Source organism: Pongo abelii, chromosome 13 (assembly GCF_028885655.2).
Source record: "Pongo abelii isolate AG06213 chromosome 13, NHGRI_mPonAbe1-v2.0_pri, whole genome shotgun sequence".
In the NCBI taxonomy this organism is placed as follows: domain Eukaryota; kingdom Metazoa; phylum Chordata; class Mammalia; order Primates; family Hominidae; genus Pongo; species Pongo abelii.
The window spans coordinates 55,274,579-55,295,499 of NC_071998.2; the positions used below are offsets into that span (position 1 = coordinate 55,274,579).

The window sequence follows — 20,921 nt, forward strand, 5'->3', positions numbered from 1 at the left end:
TTTATTTCTATGATTATTACATTGTAATATATAAGGAAATAATTATCTACTCATCATAATGTAGAATCAGTGGGAGCCCTGAGTTTGTTTCCCTCCAGCTAGACAGTCCCCAGCTAGACAGTCCCATCTGGGAGTGACAGGAGACAGTGACAGATCATCAGGCATTAGATTCTCATAAGGAACATGCAACCTAGATCCCTCGCATGAGCAGTTCACAACAGGGTTTGCACTTCGATGAGAATCGAATGCTGCTGCTGCTCTGACAGGAGGCAGAGCTCAGGCAGTAATGTGAGCAATGGGGAGTGGCTGTAAATAGAGATGAAGCTTCACTGGCTCACCTGCTGCTCACCTCCTGCTGTGTGGTCTGGTTCCTAACAGTCCATGGACCGGTACCTGGGTGGGTTCCACAGACAGTTGAGGGGTTGGGGACCCTTGTTCTATACCACTGTAGGATGACTATAGTTATCAATTATTTATAGTTTCAGATAGCCAGAAGAAGGGTATTGGATGTTTGTGATACAAAAAAAAAAAGATAGGTATTTGAGATGATGGATATGCTAATTACACTGACCTGATCGTGATACATTATATGTATTGAAACATCACTGTGTACCTCATGAATATGTCAGTTAAAAAAATCACTCATTTATAAACATAGATGGAATTATGACTGAATTTTTCAGTTAAATGAGCCAATAAATTGTCTTTTGGGCTTAAAAGTAAAAACAGAAACATTGTTCATAAACATGGTATAAAAGTTGTAAATAAAATACAAGTAAATCCAATCGTATAGTATATTTAAAAAAGATCATTATTCCAAAATAGTTGAATGATGGGTTTTTTTTTGTTTGTTTTAATCTACTGTGTATGAAAAGCTAAGTGAAAATTCAAGAACTGAAAAGAACAATAACTAATTAAAAATTTATTCGTTTTACCATCTCCAACATGTTAAGAAATATCATTCAACTTGATGCATATCAGTGAAATTTATTCAATCTGACTAACTTAGAAGAAAATTAAAGAAAAGTGAACAGAGATTCAGGGACCTAAGGTACAACATCTCATGGTCTAGTATATGTACAATTGCAATTACAGAGGTGAAAAGCATGAAAATGGGGCATGAAAAGTATTTAAGAAATAATTGTTGAAAATTTTCCATTTTTGATTAAGAATACGTTGACTTATACATCCAATAAGTTCAGCAAACCCCAAGCAGTATGAATATACTATAATGTGCCACATTAAACAGCTGAAATATCTAACCGTTATTTCAGTGGGTTCTATGTGTTCCACATTATTCAGGAAGAAGCAGCTAACTTTGTTTCACATGGGGAACGATATGGTACAGAGAAGATAGGGCTATTTTATACATTTTAAAATGTTGAATCATAGGGTTTTGCTGAATCCGTAGGTCTATTTAAAACTAAAGAACAATGTTTTTCAAATTATAAAAGTAATGCAGGCTCACTGGAGAAAATACATGACCATACAGATATATAAAATTTGCCTGTGATCACAAGGCCTTTGACACTTTTATCCTACCACATTTCTAGTTTGTTTGTTTTTGCCACGTACTAGGGAATCATTATACAAAAACAAATTTTCTTTTTTTTATTTTTATTTTATTATTATTATACTTAAGTTTTAGGGTACATGTGCACAATGTGCAGGTTAGTTACATATGTATACATGTGCCAGGCTGGTGTGCTGCACCCATTAACTCGTCATTTAACATTAGGTATATCTCGTAATGCTATCCCTCCCCCCTCCCCCCACCCCACAACAGTCCCCAGAGTGTGATGTTCTCCTTCCTGTGTCCATGTGTTCTCATTGTTCAATTCCCACCTATGAGTAAGAACATGCGGTGTTTGGTTTTTTGTCCTTGCGACAGTTTACTGAAAATGATGATTTCCAATTTCAACCATGTCCCTACAAAGGACATGAACTCATCATTTTTTATGGCTGCATAGTATTCCATGGTGTATATGTGCCACATTTTCTTAATCCAGTCTATCATTGTTGGACATTTGGCTTGGTTCCAAGTCTTCGCTATTGTGAATAGTGCCGCAGTAAACATATGTGTGCATGTGTCTTTATAGCAGCATGATTTATAGTCCTTTGGGTATATACCCAGTAATGGGATGGCTGGGTCAAATGGTATTTCTAGTTCTAGATCCCTGAGGAATCGCCACACTGACTTCCACAATGGTTGAACTAGTTTACAGTCCCACCAACAGTGTAAAAGTCTTCCTATTTCTCCACGTCCTCTCCAGCGCCTGTTGTTTCCTGACTTTTTAATGATTGCCATTCTAACTGGTGTGAGATGGTATCTCACTGTGGTTTTGATTTGCATTTCTCTGATGGCCAGTGATGGTGAGCATTTTTTCATGTGTTTTTTGGCTGCATAAATGTCTTCTTTTGAGAAGTGTCTGTTCATGTCCTTTGCCCACTTTTTGATGGGGTTGTTTGTTTTTTTCTTGTAAATTTGTTGGAGTTCATTGTAGATTCTGGATATTAGCCCTTTTTCAAATGAGTAGGTTGCGAAAATTTTCTCCCATTTTGTAGGTTGCCTGTTCACTCTGATGGTAGTTTCTTTTGCTGTGCAGAAGCTCTTGAGTTTAATTAGATCCCATTTGTCAATTTTGGCTTTTGTTGCCATTGCTTTTGGTGTTTTAGACATGAAGTCCTCGCCTGTGCCTATGTCCTGAATGGTAATGCCTAGGTTTTCTTCTAGGGTTTTTATGGTTTTAGGTCTAACGTTTAAGTCTTTAATCCATCTTGAATTAATTTTTGTATAAGGTGTAAGGAAGGGATCCAGTTTCAGCTTTCTACATATGGCTAGCCAGTTTTCCCAGCACCATTTATTAAATAGAGAATCCTTTCCCAATTGCTTGTTTTTGTCAGGTTTGTCAAAGATCAGATGGTTGTAGATATGCGGCATTATTTCTGAGGGCTCTGTTCTGTTCCATTGATCTATATCTCTGTTTTGGTACCAGTACCATGCTGTTTTGGTTATTGTAGCCTTGTAGTATAGTTTGAAGTCAGGTAGCGTGATGCCTCCAGCTTTGTTCTTTTGGCTTAGGATTGACTTGGCGATGCGGGCTCTTTTTTGGTTCCATATGAACTTTAAAGTAGTTTTTTCGAATTCTGTGAAGAAAGTCATTGGTAGCTTGATGGGGATGGCATTGAATCTATAAATTACCTTGGGCAGTATGGCCATTTTCACGATATTGATTCTTCCTACCCGTGAGCATGGAATGTTCTTCCATTTGTTTGTATCCTCTTTTATTTCATTGAGCAGTGGTTTGTAGTTCTCCTTGAAGAGGTCCTTCACGTCCCCTTAAGTTGGATTCCTAGGTATTTTATTCTCTTTGAAGCAATTGTGAATGGGAGTTCACTCATGATTTGCCTCTCTGTTTGTCTGTTATTGGTGTATAAGAATGCTTGTGATTTTTGTACATTGCTTTTGTATCCTGAGACTTTGCTGAAGTTGCTTATCAACTTAAGGAGATTTTAGGATGAGACAATGGGGTTTTCTAGATATACAATCTTGTCATCTGCAAACAGGGACAATTTGGTTTCCTCTTTTCCTACTTGAATACCCTTTATTTCCTTCTCCTGCCTCATTGCCCTGGCCAACACTTCCAACACTATGTTGAATAGGAGTGGTGAGAGAGGGCATCCCTGTCTTGTGCCAGTTTTCAAAGGGAATGCTTCCAGTTTTTGCCCATTCAGTATGATATTGGCTGCGGGTTTTTCATAGATAGCTCTTATTATTTTGAGATACGTCCCATCAATACCTAATTTATTGAGAGTTTTTAGCATGAAGGGTTGTTGAATTTTGTCAAAGGCCTTTTCTGCATCTATTGAGATAATCATGTAGTTTTTGTCTTTGGTTCTGTTTATATGCTGGATTACATTTATTGATTTGTATATATTGAACCAGCCTTGCATCCCAGGGATGAAGCCCACTTGATCATGGTGGATAAGCTTTTTGATGTGCTGCTGGATTTGGTTTGCCAGTATTTTATTGAGAATTTTTGCATCAATGTTCGTCGAGGATATTGGTCTAAAATTCTCTTTTTTGGTTGTGTCTCTGCCTGGCTTTGGTATCAGGATGATGCTGGCCTCATAAAATGACTTAGGGAGGAGTCCCTCTTTTTCTATTGATTGGAATAGTTTCAGAAGGAATGGTACCAGTTCCTCCTTGTATCTCTGGTAGAATTCGGCTGTGAATCCATCTGGTCCTGGACTCTTTTTGGTTGGGAAGCTATTGATTATTGCCACAATTTCAGATCCTGTTATTGGTCTATTCAGAGATTCAACTTCTTCCTGGTTTAGCCTTGGGAGGGTGTATGTGTCCAGGAATTTATCCATTTCTTCTAGATTTTCTAGTTTATTTGCTTAGAGGTGTTTGTAGTATTCTCTGATGGTAGTTTGTATTTCTGTGGGATCGGTGGTGATATCCCCTTTATCATTTTTTATTGCGTCTATTTGATTCTTCTCTCTTTTCTTCTTTATTAGTCTTGCTAGCGGTCTATCAATTTTGTTGATCCTTTCAAAAAATCAGCTCCTGGATTCATTAATTTTTTAATTTTTTGAAGGGTTTTTTGTGTGTCTATTTCCTTCAGTTCTGCTCTGATTTTAGTTATTTCTTGCCTTCTGCTAGCTTTTGAATGTGCTTGCTCTTGCTTTTCTAGTTCTTTTAATTGTGAGGTTAGGGTGTCAATTTTGGATGTTTCCTGCTTTCTCTTGTGGGCATTTAGTGCTATAAATTTCCCTCTACACACTGCTTTGAATGTGTCCCAGAGATTCTGGTATGTTGTGTCTTTGTTCTCGTTGGTTTCAAAGAACATCTTTATTTCTGCCTTCATTTCGTTATGTACCCAGTAGTCATTCAAGAGCAGGTTGTTCAGTTTCCATGTAGTTGAGCGGTTTTGAGTGAGTTTCTTAATCCTGAGTTCTAGTTTGAATGCACTGTTGTCTGAGAGACAGTTTGTTATAATTTCTGTTCTTTTACATTTGCTGAGGAGAGCTTTACTTCCAACTGTGTGGTCAATTTTGGAATAGGTGTGGTGTGGTGCTGAAAAAAGTGTATATTCTGTTGATTTGGGGTGGAGAGTTCTGTAGATGTCTATTAAGTCCGCTTGTTGCAGAGCTGAGTTCAATTCCTGGGTATCCTTGTTAACTTTCTGTCTCATTGATCTGTCTAATGTTGACAGTGGGGTGTTAAAGTCTCCCATTATTATTGTGTGGGAATCTAAGTCTCTTTGTAGGTCACTCAGTATTTGCTTTATGAATCTGGGTGCTCCTGTATTGGGTGCATATATATTTAGGATAGTTAGCTCTTCTTGTTGAATTGATCCCTTTACCATTATGTAATGGCCTTCTTTGTCTGTTTTGATCTTTGTTGGTTTAAAGTCTGTTTTATCCGAGACTAGGATTGCAACCCCCGCCTTTTTTTGTTTTCCATTTGCTTGGTAGATCTTCCTCCTTCCTTTTATTTTGAGCCTATGTGTGTCTCTGCACATGAGATGGGTTTCCTGAATACAGCACACTGATGGGTCTTGACTCTTTATCCAATTTGCCAGTCTGTGTCTTTTAATTGGAGCATTTAGTCCATTTACATTTAAAGTTAATATTGTTATGTGTGAATTTGATCCTGTCATTATGATGTTAGCTGGTTATTTTGCTCGTTAGTTGATGCAGTTTCTTCCTATCCTTGATGGTCTTTACAATTTGGCATGATTTTGCAGTGGCTGCTACCAGTTGTTCCTTTCCATGTTTAGTGCTTCCTTCAGGAGCTCTTTTAGGGCAGGCCTGGTGGTGACAAAATCTCTCAGCATTTGCTTGTCTGTCAAGTATTTTATTTCTCCTTCACTTATGAAGCTTAGTTTGGCTGGATATGAAATTCTGAGTTGAAAATTCTTTTCTTTAAGAATGTTGAATATTGGCCTGCACTCTCTTCTGGCTTGTAGAGTTTCTGCTGAGAGGTCTGCTGTTAGTCTGATGGGCTTCCCTTTGTGGGTAACCCGACCTTTCTCTCTGGCTGCCCTTAACATTTTTTCCTTCATTTCAACTTTGGTGAATCTGACAATTATGTGTCTTGGAGTTGCTCTTCTCGAGGAGTATCTTTGTGGTGTTCTCTGTATTTCCTGAATCTGAATGTTGGCCTGCCTTGCTAGATTGGGGAAGTTCTCCTGGATAATATCCTACAGAGTGTTTTCCAACTTGGTTACATTCTTCCTGTCACTTTCAGGTACACCAATCAGATGCAGAGTTGGACTCAGCTCTGCACCAAGCAGACCTAATAGATATGTACAGAACTCTCCACCCCAGATCAACAGAATATACATTATGGCATTGCAGAGCATGAAAATAGCTTATATTTGCCATTTTTGTATTATAAAAACGGGATACATAGTTTCTTTTTTAATTATTAAGAGAGTCCATTATGGGCCGGGCACGGTGGCTCATGCCTGTAATCCCAGCACTTTGGGAGGCCGAGGCGGGCGGATTACGAGGTCAGGAGATCTAGACCATCCTGGCTAACACGGTGAAACCCCGTCTCTACTAAAAATACCACAATTAGCCCGGCTTGGTGGCGTGCACCTGTAGTCTCAGCTACGCGGGAGCCTGAGGCAGGAGAATGACATGAACCCAGGAGGCGGAGCTTGCAGTGAGCCAAAATGGCGCCACTGCACTCCAGCCTGGGCGACAGAGCGAGACTCCCTCTCAAAAAAAAAAAAAAAAAAAGTCAATTATGTAATTACAGTGACTCTACTGTTGCTATTTGCTATTTATCATTCTTCCTGCCACACATTTGGGAAGATAATGTCCTACTGAAGATTTTTCACAGACACCTCTGGGTATTTAAATTTCTTTCTCATTGAAGTGATATTTGGAAAAAATGAAATTGAAGTGATTTTGTACCTGAAGTTCACCAGGGACAGCCTCCTATTTCTTCTTCTTCTTCTTTTTTTTTTTTGAGATGGAGTCTGGCTCTGTCACCCAGGCTGGACTGCAGTGGCGCGATCTCCACTCACTGCAATCTCCACCTCCCGGGTTCATGCCATTCTCCTGCCTCAGCCTCCCGAGTAGCTGGGACTACAGGCGCCCGCCACCGCGCCCGGCTAGTTTTTTGTATTTTTAGCAGAGGCAGGGTTTCACCGTGCTAGCCAGGATGGTCTCGATCTCCTGACTTTGTGATTCCCCCACCTCGGCCTCCCAAAGTGCTGGGATTACAGGCGTGAGCCACCATGCCTGGCCTCCTTGTTTTAAATATATTCTAAGATTTTTTTTCTTTTTAAAAATTACTTTAAGATACATATATATAAATATATAATACATAAAATGAAATATACCCTTTTAAAAAATGTTCAGTTGAGTTTTTAAAATTTATATCCATGTAACCACCACCATAATCAAGTTGTAGAACATTTTTATACTTCTCAAATCTCCCTTGTACCCATCCCCAGCCCAAGGCAAACACTGATCTACTGATCTACTTTCTGTCTCTCTAGATGAGATTTCTGTTTTCTAGAATTTCATATAAATGGATTAATAAAGCATTATGTACTCTTGTGTCTGGTTTCTTTTGCTCAGCCCAATGTTGAGACTCACTCATGTGCTATGTGTATGAATAGCATATGAATAGTTCTTTTTATTCCAGAGTAGTATTTCATTTTATGAGTATACTACAGTTTGTCCATTCACCTCTTGATGTATATTTGTTTTTCAGTTTTAGCTATTATGAACAAAATTTCTGTGAATCTTTGTAAGTCATTGTTTAGACAAATGTTTTCATTTTTGTTAGATCAATACTTAGGAGTGGAATATTGGGTCATATGGTTACTATATGTTTGACTTCAGAAGCACCTTTCAAAGTGCTTTCTGAAGTGGTTGTACCTTTTGAAAGCATCCCTTCCTTCACAGAGAGCTCCAGTTGCTCTGTATCTACTCATTGGTTTAAAGTTGAATAGAATTCTCACCATATGTTTGGATAGTGTTAAATTGATATTAAGAAAGAAGCCTGTAGTCATCAGGAGTCTGCATTTAGTCTGACTAAACTGTAGGATAGTTCTACAATAAGGAAATAACTTATTTTTTGTCTTTTATCTTCCCAAGTTTGTCAGTTTTCACATAGATCTTTATTTTCTTGACAAAAGTACTATTTTTATAGAGGTTTTTAATTATTTTTTTAAATATAGCTCCATTGTCACAGTCCAGATAGGCAATCCTACTGTAATTATATAGAAATTACATTTCTGAAATACATTTATATTTTTGAATCCATTTATTTTTATAAAACCTCCTGAACCCCAGTGTCTTATATATAGCAGATATCTTAAATAGTACAGTGTTCAGTCAGTGCCCATTTTTTGAATACCATATTTTCTCTTGATAATATATATTATTTACCATTCAAGCCAGTAGCTAAATTGGTAAAATAATAAGCCTGACTTATTTTGGAGTCTTCTTAACTGGCATAATGAATGATTCAAGTTGTTGAATTTGATCTGTAAATCACTTAAAAGATCTTTGATTCCCAGTAGCATCAAAGATAGGAAAGAGTTGCTTCTAATAAGGCAGAAGGGTTTCTCCTTTGCTTTGTCTAAGAATTCAAAATAATCTTGTAAGGTTGGGCAGATCTACCCCATGCCAGGGTGGAATAGCCACAGTGTTTCTGTGTTTGACTTTAGGTCATCTCTTCCCTTTTAAAATACACACACATGTGAACTTCCACCATTACCACCACCATTACCAACAATAGCAACACAAAACCCAAGTTTGTTTCAGGGTCAGTTTGGGAATGTAGAAAAAAGCCATTGTTGATGCTGGAGTCAGCCCTGCTGGGCTGAAACAAGACTAGTTTTCATTTTGGGGGAGTGGGATAATGTTCATTGATATTTGTGCCAGGAAGATTTAGCTAAAGAGTTTTCGCCTGAGGTAAATCCCATGGGTTGAGTTTTGTTCTCCAGCCTCTTGTCATACTAGTAATTTTTAGGGCTGCTCCTGCCTTCCCTTAGGTACCTTTTCTACTCTGAAGAACAAATCAGGTCTCCTTATCCAAATGCCTCCTTAGATTTTTTTTTTTTTTTTTTTTTTTTTTTTTTTTTTTTTTTTTTTTTAAGAAAAGTCATTTACAACACTATCATGATCCCCAGGAAAATATAGAAGAGCACAGTCTCTGGCTTCAGAGTTCCTATCAATTCTTGTCAGCAGAACTGTATATCCTGTTGTTGGAATAAAATTGCCTGCTAGAGTAATTTTGGGATAGGCTCTCTTAGGTGCCATTGCATTAGAAATAGAAGACCAGAGGGGCAGAGGGAAAGAAAGTATATTAGAGGTGATGTGAGAGGAAGCCAGCATTCATCTATGAGGGCTTATTTTCCATATGTGATCTGTGTCACACAGCAACTCTACCTACAAAGACAATAAACGAGCTCCATGCTTTGATTTGTCCATCTGTAAACAGAGTAATACTACCTGTGTCATCAGGTTAATGGGATAACCAAATGAATTCATATAGGTCAAGGACTTGAAATGCTGAGAGTTTTAATCTTCTGCTATTCTGTACAACAATAAGGACTAGATAGAGTATTTGCTTTAAAAATGCACGCACCTTCTGTCATTTATTTTTACAAAATAGACTAGAAGATGTTAACCAGGGTTATTTCTATGGAGTTGGATGTTTGGTAATTTAAATGTTCCTTTTTACTATAATAAAGTTTATTTTACTTTAGGTTTTAGATGAAAGGAGGATATTCAGCTCTTTACAAGTAATGCTGCCTAACAGTTGCATTTAATCAATAGGGGTATCTTCTCCATTGTTTTTGTTAGCGTTCTTCACTTGGTTTTGACCGGCTCCTCAAGACTTTGTAAGCTTTGAGTTCAGAACATACTGTAAACTTTTAACAAGATGATCTGAGTAGTTCTTTAGAGGTTCATTAATATCTTATTTTGCTGTTGATTGTGGCTTAGATAGTTATTCTCAGTGTTTGTTCTGGCTCAGTCACTGAATATGGCCATCCTGCAGGGGACAGTCAGTCCAGAGCCTCAGGAGATACTGTATTGATTATTTATTGCCTTCTTATTTTTTTTTTTTTTTGGCACATAGTAGAAATATTTATCTCTGAGAGTCCACAGATTTCATTACTTCTTAGGCTAGTTTCTGTTGTAGCCACAGAACTTTACAGATGAGAAAGATCCATATTTGCTGGTTTCAGATTTGACCCAAGGATATCTTTGGTTGTGCAGATCAGGATCTAAGGGATTTAAATGGACAGAATGCTTTCTGACATCTTGGATCATCTGAAGAAAAGAACCAGGAATGAATGGAGGTAAGGAAGTAAAGGAAAGAATAGTAGTGATGAATAAAGGCAGTTATGGAAGGATACAGGGGTTTATAGAAATAATTACTGACTTTGCTGTGGAACCTGCCTCTTAAAATTTACTCCTCTTCTTTTATCTATGTGGGATACGGTGATGCAGCTGAAAGACTCTGAAATCTACAGTTAGTTTGGGGGAAGATAGAAGTCAAGTTACTGCTTACTGAAAATGACCTTAGACAAGTCTCTTAACCTTTTTCAGTTTCTTCACCTGCAAAATACAGTTATTAATAAAAAATATCTATACTACCTCTTAAAAGGGCTGTTGTGGGGTTCAAATAAAATAATGTATGTAAAAATATTTTGTAAATAGTAAAGCTGTAGCTAAGTATTTGATAGTGATATTTATGACTGCAATTGGTCTTCACAACTACTGTAGCTTTCTTATGTTGCTCTGGGCTTCTGTGTTCACATTTCAGCTGTCCTCTGTATAGGGGCATTTGGTTTCATGAACCATAGAATGTCCTATTAGTACTCAACCTGTGTATGAGTGTTTTCCTGGCCTTGATCATTTGCCCAAGTGGTGAAAGCTGCTGATTGGTGTGCTTCATTGCAAAAATCTGGAAGAAGGCAGCACACATGGTGAGAGCTTTATTCTACTGCTGGCTATCTGAAGGATGGTTGGAGGCTGGGAGGCAGTTCTGAGGAACAAGTGGTGCTGTGGGCCCCGATGTTCTTTCTGCCACATTTAGCTAGTCTCCCTCATTGCCTTCATGTGCCATGATGACAAACTTCCTTACAATTTTGAGTGCGGTAGGAGGAGAAGAAAAAGGTGATTGATTTCGCAAATGTAGAGGTTGTGGTTGGAATTTTACAGTTTGCCTTCCATGTGAGCAAGTTCTGCATCTGCAGATTCAACCAATTATGGATTGAAAATATTTGAGTATGAAAAACAATAAAAAATTATTAAACATTCTACATATAACAAAATTTCATATGTACCCCATACATATGTACAAATATAATTAATAAAAAATGAAAAATAAAGTGTAACAACTATTTGCGTAGAATTTACAGAATTTTATATAAGGGGCTAGAGCATCCATGGATCTTTGTATCCTCAGGGGGTCCTGGAAGCAATACCCAGCAGATACCAACGGAGAACTGCAGGTTGTTAAAGGCACAGTAAATTTAATCATGCACTTAGTTCTCAAAAGAGTACAACAGGATAAGTTGATACTTTACAGACTTATTTGGTATTTTATTACCATATTGATTCAGGTTCATGCTCATTTGGCCCAGGTAAGAAGGGTTTGCCTCAGCGTCAAAAAAGACAGAGCATGGATTACAAATAGCAGTTTTTATTAAAATATGGTATTTTTAAGATACTTATTAAAAAATATACTTGTTTTATCTTATTCTGTCAAACATATAAGAGACCCATGAGATTATTTTAATTAAAGAAAAAACAAAAACTTGTCCTTTTGATACTTGGAAGAAATTATAAAGTATAATTATATCAATTTGGTATTCTTTACAATTTGATAGTACAGCATCTATTTTTGTGCTTTTAGTAATGTATGCAGTGTTGAAAGCATCGAAGTTGCACAAAATAAAAAAATGTTAACTGTGTTCCACATTTATGTTGTTTTTTTAAACCAAATGGAAATTGTTCCAGTGCTATACTGGTGAATGTTGCCTTTAGCCATTTAAAACAAATTCATAAATAAATGTTTTATCCTTCAACATTAAAATTAAAATATTCAAATCTGTAAATTCTGGTTGAATGGAGCATATAATAAGAAATAGTTGAAGGCAGCAGGACAACATTAATATGTAACTTTTGTATCATCTCATGTGATATTATTAAATGTATTGGTTAATCCAAAAACACTCCATGTAATACGTAATTTTCCATTGGATCATGTTCTTACTTTGAAAAGAGATTGCCCCGGCTTTGTTTTAACATTGGCATTCAAATAACTTGAATAATTTGTCTTTTTAAAAATATGAATTCTAAGCAACTTATTTTTCTATGGTGATATCCTATTTTAATTGATGTTACCTAATTTAAAACATTCAAATTAGTATTTTGATTAATAAGCTTCAAGTATTTGGCCAGGCACAGTGGCTCACACCTGTAATCCCAGCACTTTGGGAGGCCAAGGCAGACAGATCGCCTGAAGTCGGGAGTTCGAGACCAGCCTGGCCAACGTGGTGAAACCCCTTCTCTACTAAAAACGCAAAAATTAGCTGGGCGTGGTGGCAGGTGCCTGTAATCCTAGCTACTTGGGAGGCTGAAGTAGGAGAATTGCTTGAACCCAGGAGCCGGACATTGCAGTGATCCGAGATCGTGCCGCTGTACTCCAGCCTGGGTGACAGAGCAAGACTCCGTCTCCAAAAAAAAAAAAGCTTCAAGTATTTATAAATCAATGCTATGTAATAATGGTTACCATTTATTGAGCTCTTACCATGCACCGGGCACTGTTGTAAGCCCACAGAAAGCAGTAACTTGTTGAATCTTTATAATCACTGTAAGGAGGTAAGAACTATTTATACCATTTTATAGTTTATTCTTATTTTACAGTTGAGAAACTAAGGCATTGCTACTTAAGTAACTTGCCCAATATCATGGCTACTCAACTGTGGTAAAGCTAGAGTATGAACTTAAGCAATGTGGATAGAGAATTCAGCACTCTTATTCATTATGCTATGTGAAATACAGAAAATTTACAAATAAAACACAGAATGCTCACATTAATCAGATAAAGGCCAACAAATATGCACATCTATTTTGTAGAATCTATATCTGCTTTTATTAGGTGAAAATAGGCATTTAAAGAACTCAGATATTTATGTAATGTCACTACTGGCTAGGACTGCTCATTTAAAAATACTTGCTGTTAGAAACCTTATTAAGCAAATCATATGTTCTTCCTGGAACTGTTTTTTATGTGAATTTTGTGAGTTTACAAATTTTAGAAGGATTTCTAGAATTCTTCCTGTTCTAATATTTTATGAATTTATGATCCCCTTTCCTTTAATCATAATTCCTGAAATTGTTCACTTGTAAAACTTTTGATTTGTTTAGTCATTTAATTCTTTTTCTTTTGTTCTTCACCCAAATTTATTGAGGGGGTTCTGCATGTCACAGATGATAATATGTTTTCATTTTCATTCAGTTCAAAATACTTTCTCTTTTAATTCTTTGACCCATGGGTTAGTTAGAAATGTATTATTCAGTTTCCAAATATTTGATTTGCTTTATATTTTTGTTACTGATTTTTAACTTAATTCTTTCGTGATCATACAGCTTACTTTGTAAGATTTGAGTCCTTTAAAATTCATTGAGATTTGTTTGTGGTCAGGTATGGTCTGTCTTCTTAAATGTTTTGTGTGTACTTGAGAAGGGTGTATATTCTGTTGTTTTTGGGTAGAATGTTCTATAAATGTCAGTTTGCACAAATTGATAGATGCTGTTCAAATTTTTTTATATCTTTACTACTTGTTATATCAGTATTAAAAGAGGGATATAAAATATCCATCAATAATACTGCATTTTATTATTTCTTTTTCAGATCAACTAGGTTTTGTTTTATGTATATTGGAGTTCTGACAATAGGTACATAAACATTTAGAATTGTTATATTCTCTTGATGAATAGACTCCTTTATCATTATGAAATGACTCCTCTTATTCCTGGTAATATTTCCTGCTTTGAAATTTCCTTTGTCTGATATTAATATAGCATTATATATGTTTTATATCATTTTAATTTTAATCTATCTGTGTCATATTTAAAGTGCATTTCTTGTAAAAACCATTTAGTTTGTCTTTTTTTTAATAAGGTTTGACAATCTCTGTCTCTTCATTGGTGTGTTTAAATTTTATTTAATGTGATTATTGATATGGTTGGATTTAAATCTACTGTGTTGCCATTTATTTTTTGTTTCTTCTGTCTATTCCTTGGTTCCTTTTTCCTGTTTTCTTGCCTTCCCTTGGATTAATTGAATAATTTTTATGATTCCATTTTATGTTGTTAATTGACTTATTGCTCTACTTCTTCATGTTTTACTCTTTCAGTGGTTACTATATGGTTTAACGTATGCTGCTTTAACTTATCACAGTGTACCTTCAAATAATGTGCCACTTCACGTATAGGGTAAGAAAAGCCAGTGATTCTCAACGCACCAGGGACAATGGGATAAAGGACCATACTGGAATCATATTGGGTGTACATATGGGAACTTTGAGAATTTCTCACTTCAGATGCCCTTCTATTGGCTTTTTTTTCCCCCCTAATAAGAATACTGATAACATCCTTTCTTTTTCTGGATGAGAACACTGAGGCTCAGGTTAAAGTGGCTTTAGTAAATGGCAGAAACAGGCCCAACATAGCATAATGTAATGAATACCGGTCTTTAGGTCAGTTACACCTGGATTTGAACTCTGGTAATCTTGCTTGCTAGATATGTGATCTTGGACAAGTTATTTAACCAGTATAATGTTCATGCTAAAATATGGAGAATAATCACCTTACAGGGCTGTCATCCCATGTGCTCATACAACACTTGATTTCTATCTTGGTTGTCAAAATTAACTGGGATAGTATTTATAAAGCCCCTAGTTAAATTGCTTGGCAGAACTTCAAATATACTTGTCATGTGAAGATTCTGGAAGTAATTGGCTGACTCTCAAGTAAGTGCTCTTATTTTACTTACACTGTAAATTATCTCTGCAGACTTTAATCAGTCCTTTACACCTTGAAACATGTTGTGCACATGTTAGAGAAGCAATGATTAATATAACTGAAGTTACTATGAGCAGGTATGATAATTAAACCAAATAGGTTCAGAGTTTGAAGAGATCTAGGTAGTGAATAAAACTTCAGGAAGGCTAGTGGCTGGGACATTCAGGAACATTGCCCGCCACCTTCTAGGAATTGATAGAGAGATTGAGGGGTCAGCACTGATGTGGTGTGAGAGGGAATATAATCTGGGGTCTCATTGTGTTGCAAAGAGGCAGTTCATATTATAGAATTAGAATTTAGGTAAATGAGAAGGATTTCGAGCAAGAGATTAGAAAGTCATCATGATATACAAGTGAAAGTTGAAGTTGCAAAATATTATTTCAGGGAGAGTGTGTACAGAGAAGAACAGAGAAGGCAAAGGGTGTATCTTAGGGGACTAGTCCTTGTTGAGGAGAGAAGAAAGAAGAGATAGCCAGGGAAATTAATGCTTTCCTCTTCTTGGGATCTTTCCCAGCATCTAACAGCAGTGACCTGCCTTCAGTAATGGAATACTTTATTGAATTTATAGTGGATGTAGGTCTTGTTAGTTTTATTCTTAAATAGATCTACAACTATTATTGTGTATATTAAAAATGCTAGTCATTGGCCAGGCGTGGTGGAAAATGGTACTGGTTGGCTAGCCATGGTGGCTCATGCCTGTAATCTCTGCACTTTGGGAGACTGAGGCAAGAGGATTGCTTGAGCCCAAGAGTTCGAGGCTGCAGTGAATCATGATTGCACCACTGCACCCTAGTCTGGACAACAGAGCAAGATCCCAACTCATATATATATATATATTTATATATATACATATATTTACATATATTTGTATATATATTTTTATATATATTTATATATATTTATATATATTTATATATATTTTTTATATTTATATATATTTATATATATTTATATATTTATATATATAAATATATATGCTAGTGGTATCTACTGCAATGTGCTCTTTTGGTAGGGCAGCAAATATGTCTTTGGATCTTTCAATTAGTATGAATAATGAAAGCTAACTAACTCTCTTGTGTTTTTAATTTCTCACTGATTTTGCAAGATAATGACTTTACTCTTAAGATTGACATTCTCATAACTGTTGAATATTTCAAATATGAAACACAAATTTTGTTTCTTTTAACTTGGAAATACAGAAAACATTAAAAGTATTGTAAGCAGACTGGAATATGGCAGGAGCATAGCCTTTACAGTCAGATGTAGTTCCATGTGTGTCCTAGTTTTGTCTTTTGCCAGTGTTGAACTCTTAGGAAAAATATTTGATCTTTCTGGAACTCAGTGTCCCATTTCAATAAAGTATGCAACCAACACACACATAATTTTCACAGAAGGTTGTTGTGAAAATTAAAGTATTAAGTTTAGTAGCAGATATGTGGTAGGTGTTCAACAAATAGCAGCTTTTAAAATTTTTAATTGGATGTAACAGAGGAGGTAAAGATGAAAGAAGACAATCTTGATTTATTGGTAGAATTTGTAAGTACCAAACACTAGCCTTACCATTCTTCATGTTATCTAGGTGGAGAGTATAATTTTTTTCTTTTCCTGATTTATTACTTAGTATTCATCCTCCCACACTGGGATATTATTCAAAAAAGCATAAAGGGTTTTCACTTGCAGCCTTACTAAGAGTTGTCAAGAGAACTGCTACACTGCAGAACTTAGCTTATATTTGCTCCAACTGTCTCTACTCAAAAGGTGTTAAAGCAGTGAACTGTTAGGGTGAATTTCACATTCAGGAAGCATTTGTTCCTTCTCTTCAGAGCAAGGAGAAAGAAACAGGGATGAATTCTATAAAGAAACTGTGTCTAGGATCTGCAGTAGTTTTAGATATTTTTCTTCGTTGAGGTTCTTTTTTTGTCTTGTTAAGTTAAACTGAAACATGAAAAGAGCATAATCTAAATACTAAAGGTGGGCCATTTAAAAATAAAATAAAAGTGTTCACTCTTAGCAACTTAAACAAATCATAAGCTGTAGTATGATGTTCTTAAAATATTAAACTCCCATATGAAAATAATTTGCTTGTATATCCTTGAGAAGGAACATAAATTACCTAAATTATGAATTGTTTATTAAGTCTTATAGTATTTCATAAAACAATTTATCAAGTAAATTGAATGCACTGAAAGAGTTCTACTTGGTATACGTTACATTATGCTTTAACAAGTATTTTAATATTTTCTTAGGAAGATGCTGATGTTTCTATTTGGGAAATTTGGATTAAAAGCTGGGACGAGTATCCTTAGGAGAATAGGTTGTAACTGAAAAAAAAATCGATCTTGCTATAAAATGACAATTTTGTAAAAATTTCTGTGTATTTCTCAAGGAGAGAGGTTTTTTGGTTTTTCCTGTTAAATTGAGAAAATTTTCTATATATAAAGGCTGTGCTTTAACCAATTAAAGAAGTGTGATTTTTTTAGACTCAATATAAAACATATTAGAATCTTATTTTCTGAAGTAACCCTGTTCTCTGTAGTTATTGATTTTTATTCAGCTCACATTAAATAATAAACAGATTTTCAACATTGGTGGTAGCTTTATTAATATTCAATTTGGAAGAAAAATGAATTTACCGGTAGAATTGCCAGCATCAATAATTTTTAAAAGTAAGAAATTTGCAGTTTTTTTCTGGTCATTCAAAGCTAGTTAAAAGTTTCCCTTTCTTTCTAAGAATAACTGTAACAGAATTGGTATGCTTAAAAAGTGGACAGAATCCTATTATTATAAGCCAGGTGATAGCTTTTACTGCAACCACGTTGCATCTCCTGAAACTACCCTAAGCTTCAGGAAATGCCAGATTCACCCTTTGCACCTTTCTTTTATAACCTTTTACTTACATATTTACCTTAGGAAGATGATATTTTTGTTTAGAGCCCTCTCAGGAAGAAAAAAATAACTAAATGAATTAATATATCTTTATTAAATGGTTTGAAGCCTTTCTTTTACTTCTCTATAGATAATTACTATTTATTTACTTGAAACAAAAATAGCATTATCTTTAAGTCAACTTAAGAGCTCAATTCTGTAATTCATAACATTCCTTATAAAATGGTGTGGTAGAGCTTCATTATGGATATTCAAACAGATCATGGCACTAACCATGACTCAAGGTCACCTTCAAGGCCTGTCCAACCTTAGAGTCTGTGAGCTTACATTTCTCTAAACATAGATAAAGTAAAGTAATACGACATGATTAGTGTTGACCTTTAGTGGTCTTATTATGAAGTAGTTCTACTGTACTTTGGAAAGTACAAACCAGGAATACTCAAATCAGATACTGATCTGATTTCACAGTAAGCTTTGTTTTGAGAGACTGAATATTTTGGCCATGTGGCTTACGTCTAAGTACTGAAAATAGCTTAGCTGGTATTTTTGATGCCCATAATGTTTAAAATGGTGTGAATATAAGATCCTATGGATAATGTTACCAGTAGTTGTCCAGATGTGTGAAAATAATTTCAAAGAAGAAAATGATACAATTAAGCTGCACTCCTGACTCAGCTTATATATGTAGAGTCTTTTGGAGGGGCTGTTGTGTAGCCAGTGTTTGACTATGGGGCTGACTAGGTCCTTATAATTGGAGGTGGAGGAAAGGTAGAGAAGGGAACAAGAGGCCTGCACAGTGGCTCACACCTGTAATCCCAGCACTTTGGGAGGCCGAGGCAGGAGGATCACTTTAGGTCCAGAGTTCTAGACCAGCCTGGCCAACATGGTGAAATCCCCTCTCTACTAAAAAAAAAAAAAAAAACACACACACACACAAAAATTAGCTGGGTATGGTGTCACACACCTATAATCCCAGCTACTCGGGAGGCTGAAGTGGGAGGATCACTTGAAGCCAGGAGGCAGAGGCTCCCCGGGCTGAAACCCTGTCTCTACTAAAAATACAAAAATTAGCCAGGCTGGTGGCAGGTGCTTATAATCCCAGCTACTTGGGAGAATTCCTTGAACCTGGGAGGTGGAGGTTGCAGTGAGCTGAGATCATGCCACTGCACTTCAGCCTTGGCAACACAATGAGACCCTGTCTCAAAAAATAAATCAATAAATAAATAAATAAAAAAGAGGAGAGAAAGGAGCAAGGGAGAAAGGGGGAAAGAAAGGGAGAGAGAGAGGAAGATGGATTGGTTCACTCTCCTACATTTAAAAAAATTCCATTGCTGTCTTAATTGAAAAAGAATTTATGTATTCATTGTTGAGTAAACCTTATAAGGAAAGGGAATATAATTTTCATATGTAAATAACCTTTCCATTTTATTTAGAAAACACCATCCTTATAAATTTGGTTTGTGAGAAGAGTGGCTCCATGGATCATAAGAAGTAATCAGCCCATATTTGTGTGTAATTTTGAATATAATACGTAAATATTAGCTAACTCTTATGGTACAACAAGAATATCATTTCCTTCATAAGAAAGATTACATAGAAAATACCATTTTTGAGTCAGCTATACTGGGAGGTGTTTGCTTCTACCTTGCTTTAATATATTACGGAAATACTACTTTTATGTAAATTAGGCATGGGTAACTTATGAGCTAGTAAAAACCAATAGTATGCATCAGATGATTAAAGAAATCAAGCAGTATGGTTGGTTTCAGAGTTACATTTGTACAAAGCAGTTTTTAAATCTTTTAAAAGAATGCATGAACATAATATGTAAAGAGGTAATTGGAAAACATTTTAACGTAGATAAATAGTACATGTTGTGGAAAGCTTGTAAACCTGCCATCTAAAACTGATTACCCTTATGAGCATTTCATGCTGTTTGACAGTGAAAAGTGCACCTTGTAAAAGCTGTTACACAAACCATTACATTGAAAAGGTTTCCATCTCACACCCCAAAATTACACTTATTTGCTGCAAGTGAAAATTCAGAATTTGTTCCCTGTTTATTTTGGTTGCATTTACTGTTGTGTTGAATTTTGGTTTTTCCCTCTTCAAGGAAAACTAGAAATTAGTCTTTTTGGTTTCTTTATTTCAGTGTAAATAGAGTCAGTTTGTATATTATAAGTGGCATCCAGAGATGATGTAATAATAAAATTCTGAGCCTGAAACACTCAGAAACTCTGTACAATAATAAAATACTGAGCATGGAACACCAAGATACTCCATGTAAAGTATTTTGGTAGATAGAGAAAAACAAGTTGGGAAGATGGTTCAGAATTCCTGTAGAATATAAAGTCCTGTGAACCATTTTAGTTGATAGCGCCACACACAAACACACACACACACACACAGTTTGTCTCACTTGAAATCTTGTTAAACACCCTGAAACAGAGCCTTACTCATTTATGTGAGAAAGAGACTTGGAAACGTCTAAGAGAAGCTCTTATTTTAAGATTGCATTCTCCATGTTATATGAGTATTTCTTTCCTTGTGTAGTAAGCACTTTGCACATCTGTCAGGCCTTCCTCTGAGTGCCTTCCTCCTTTCTTCTCTTATTAACCATAGCCTGTTAGAAAGAGCTTTTGACTGGGAATTGGGAGTCTTGAGTTCTAATACTAGATCTGATACTTAATGGATCCATTTGGTTGATTTTTCTCAGTTTCTATATGAAATGGGAGCCTGCACTGGATGATCTGAATACTTTAAAGGGCTGTGATTTTGGGAAGCAGGCCAATTATCTGAAAACCGATTACTCCTTCACCAAAAGAAAATTTACTGGGTGATCAATTCACTGAATAGATAGTTTTTTAAAAATCAGTTTGCTGAAACATAAGTTTGCTGAATGGCCATTTTGTTAAATTTACCAAATACTGTGATTTATCATTTTGTCTAATGAC

At 35.8% G+C, this 20,921-nt stretch overlaps 1 protein-coding gene across 12 annotated transcripts in view; it reads left to right on the plus strand.

Moving 5' to 3' along the window:
• Positions 1-20,921, plus strand: part of RFX3 (regulatory factor X3) — a 314,864-nt gene that overhangs the window by 100,305 nt on the left and 193,638 nt on the right. For 2 of the 12 annotated variants that reach the window (XM_054519986.2, XM_054519995.2), the window contains exon 2: positions 10,261-10,343. The exons of 9 other annotated variants lie outside the window; for them this stretch is intronic. In XM_054519986.2, coding sequence (XP_054375961.1) covers positions 10,334-10,343 — 10 coding nt within the window. In that variant the 5' untranslated portion in view covers positions 10,261-10,333. Of the gene's footprint in view, positions 1-10,260; positions 10,344-10,810; positions 10,974-20,921 lie in introns of all 12 variants that reach the window. One more of the 12 variants, XM_054519993.2, reaches the window with a different exon arrangement.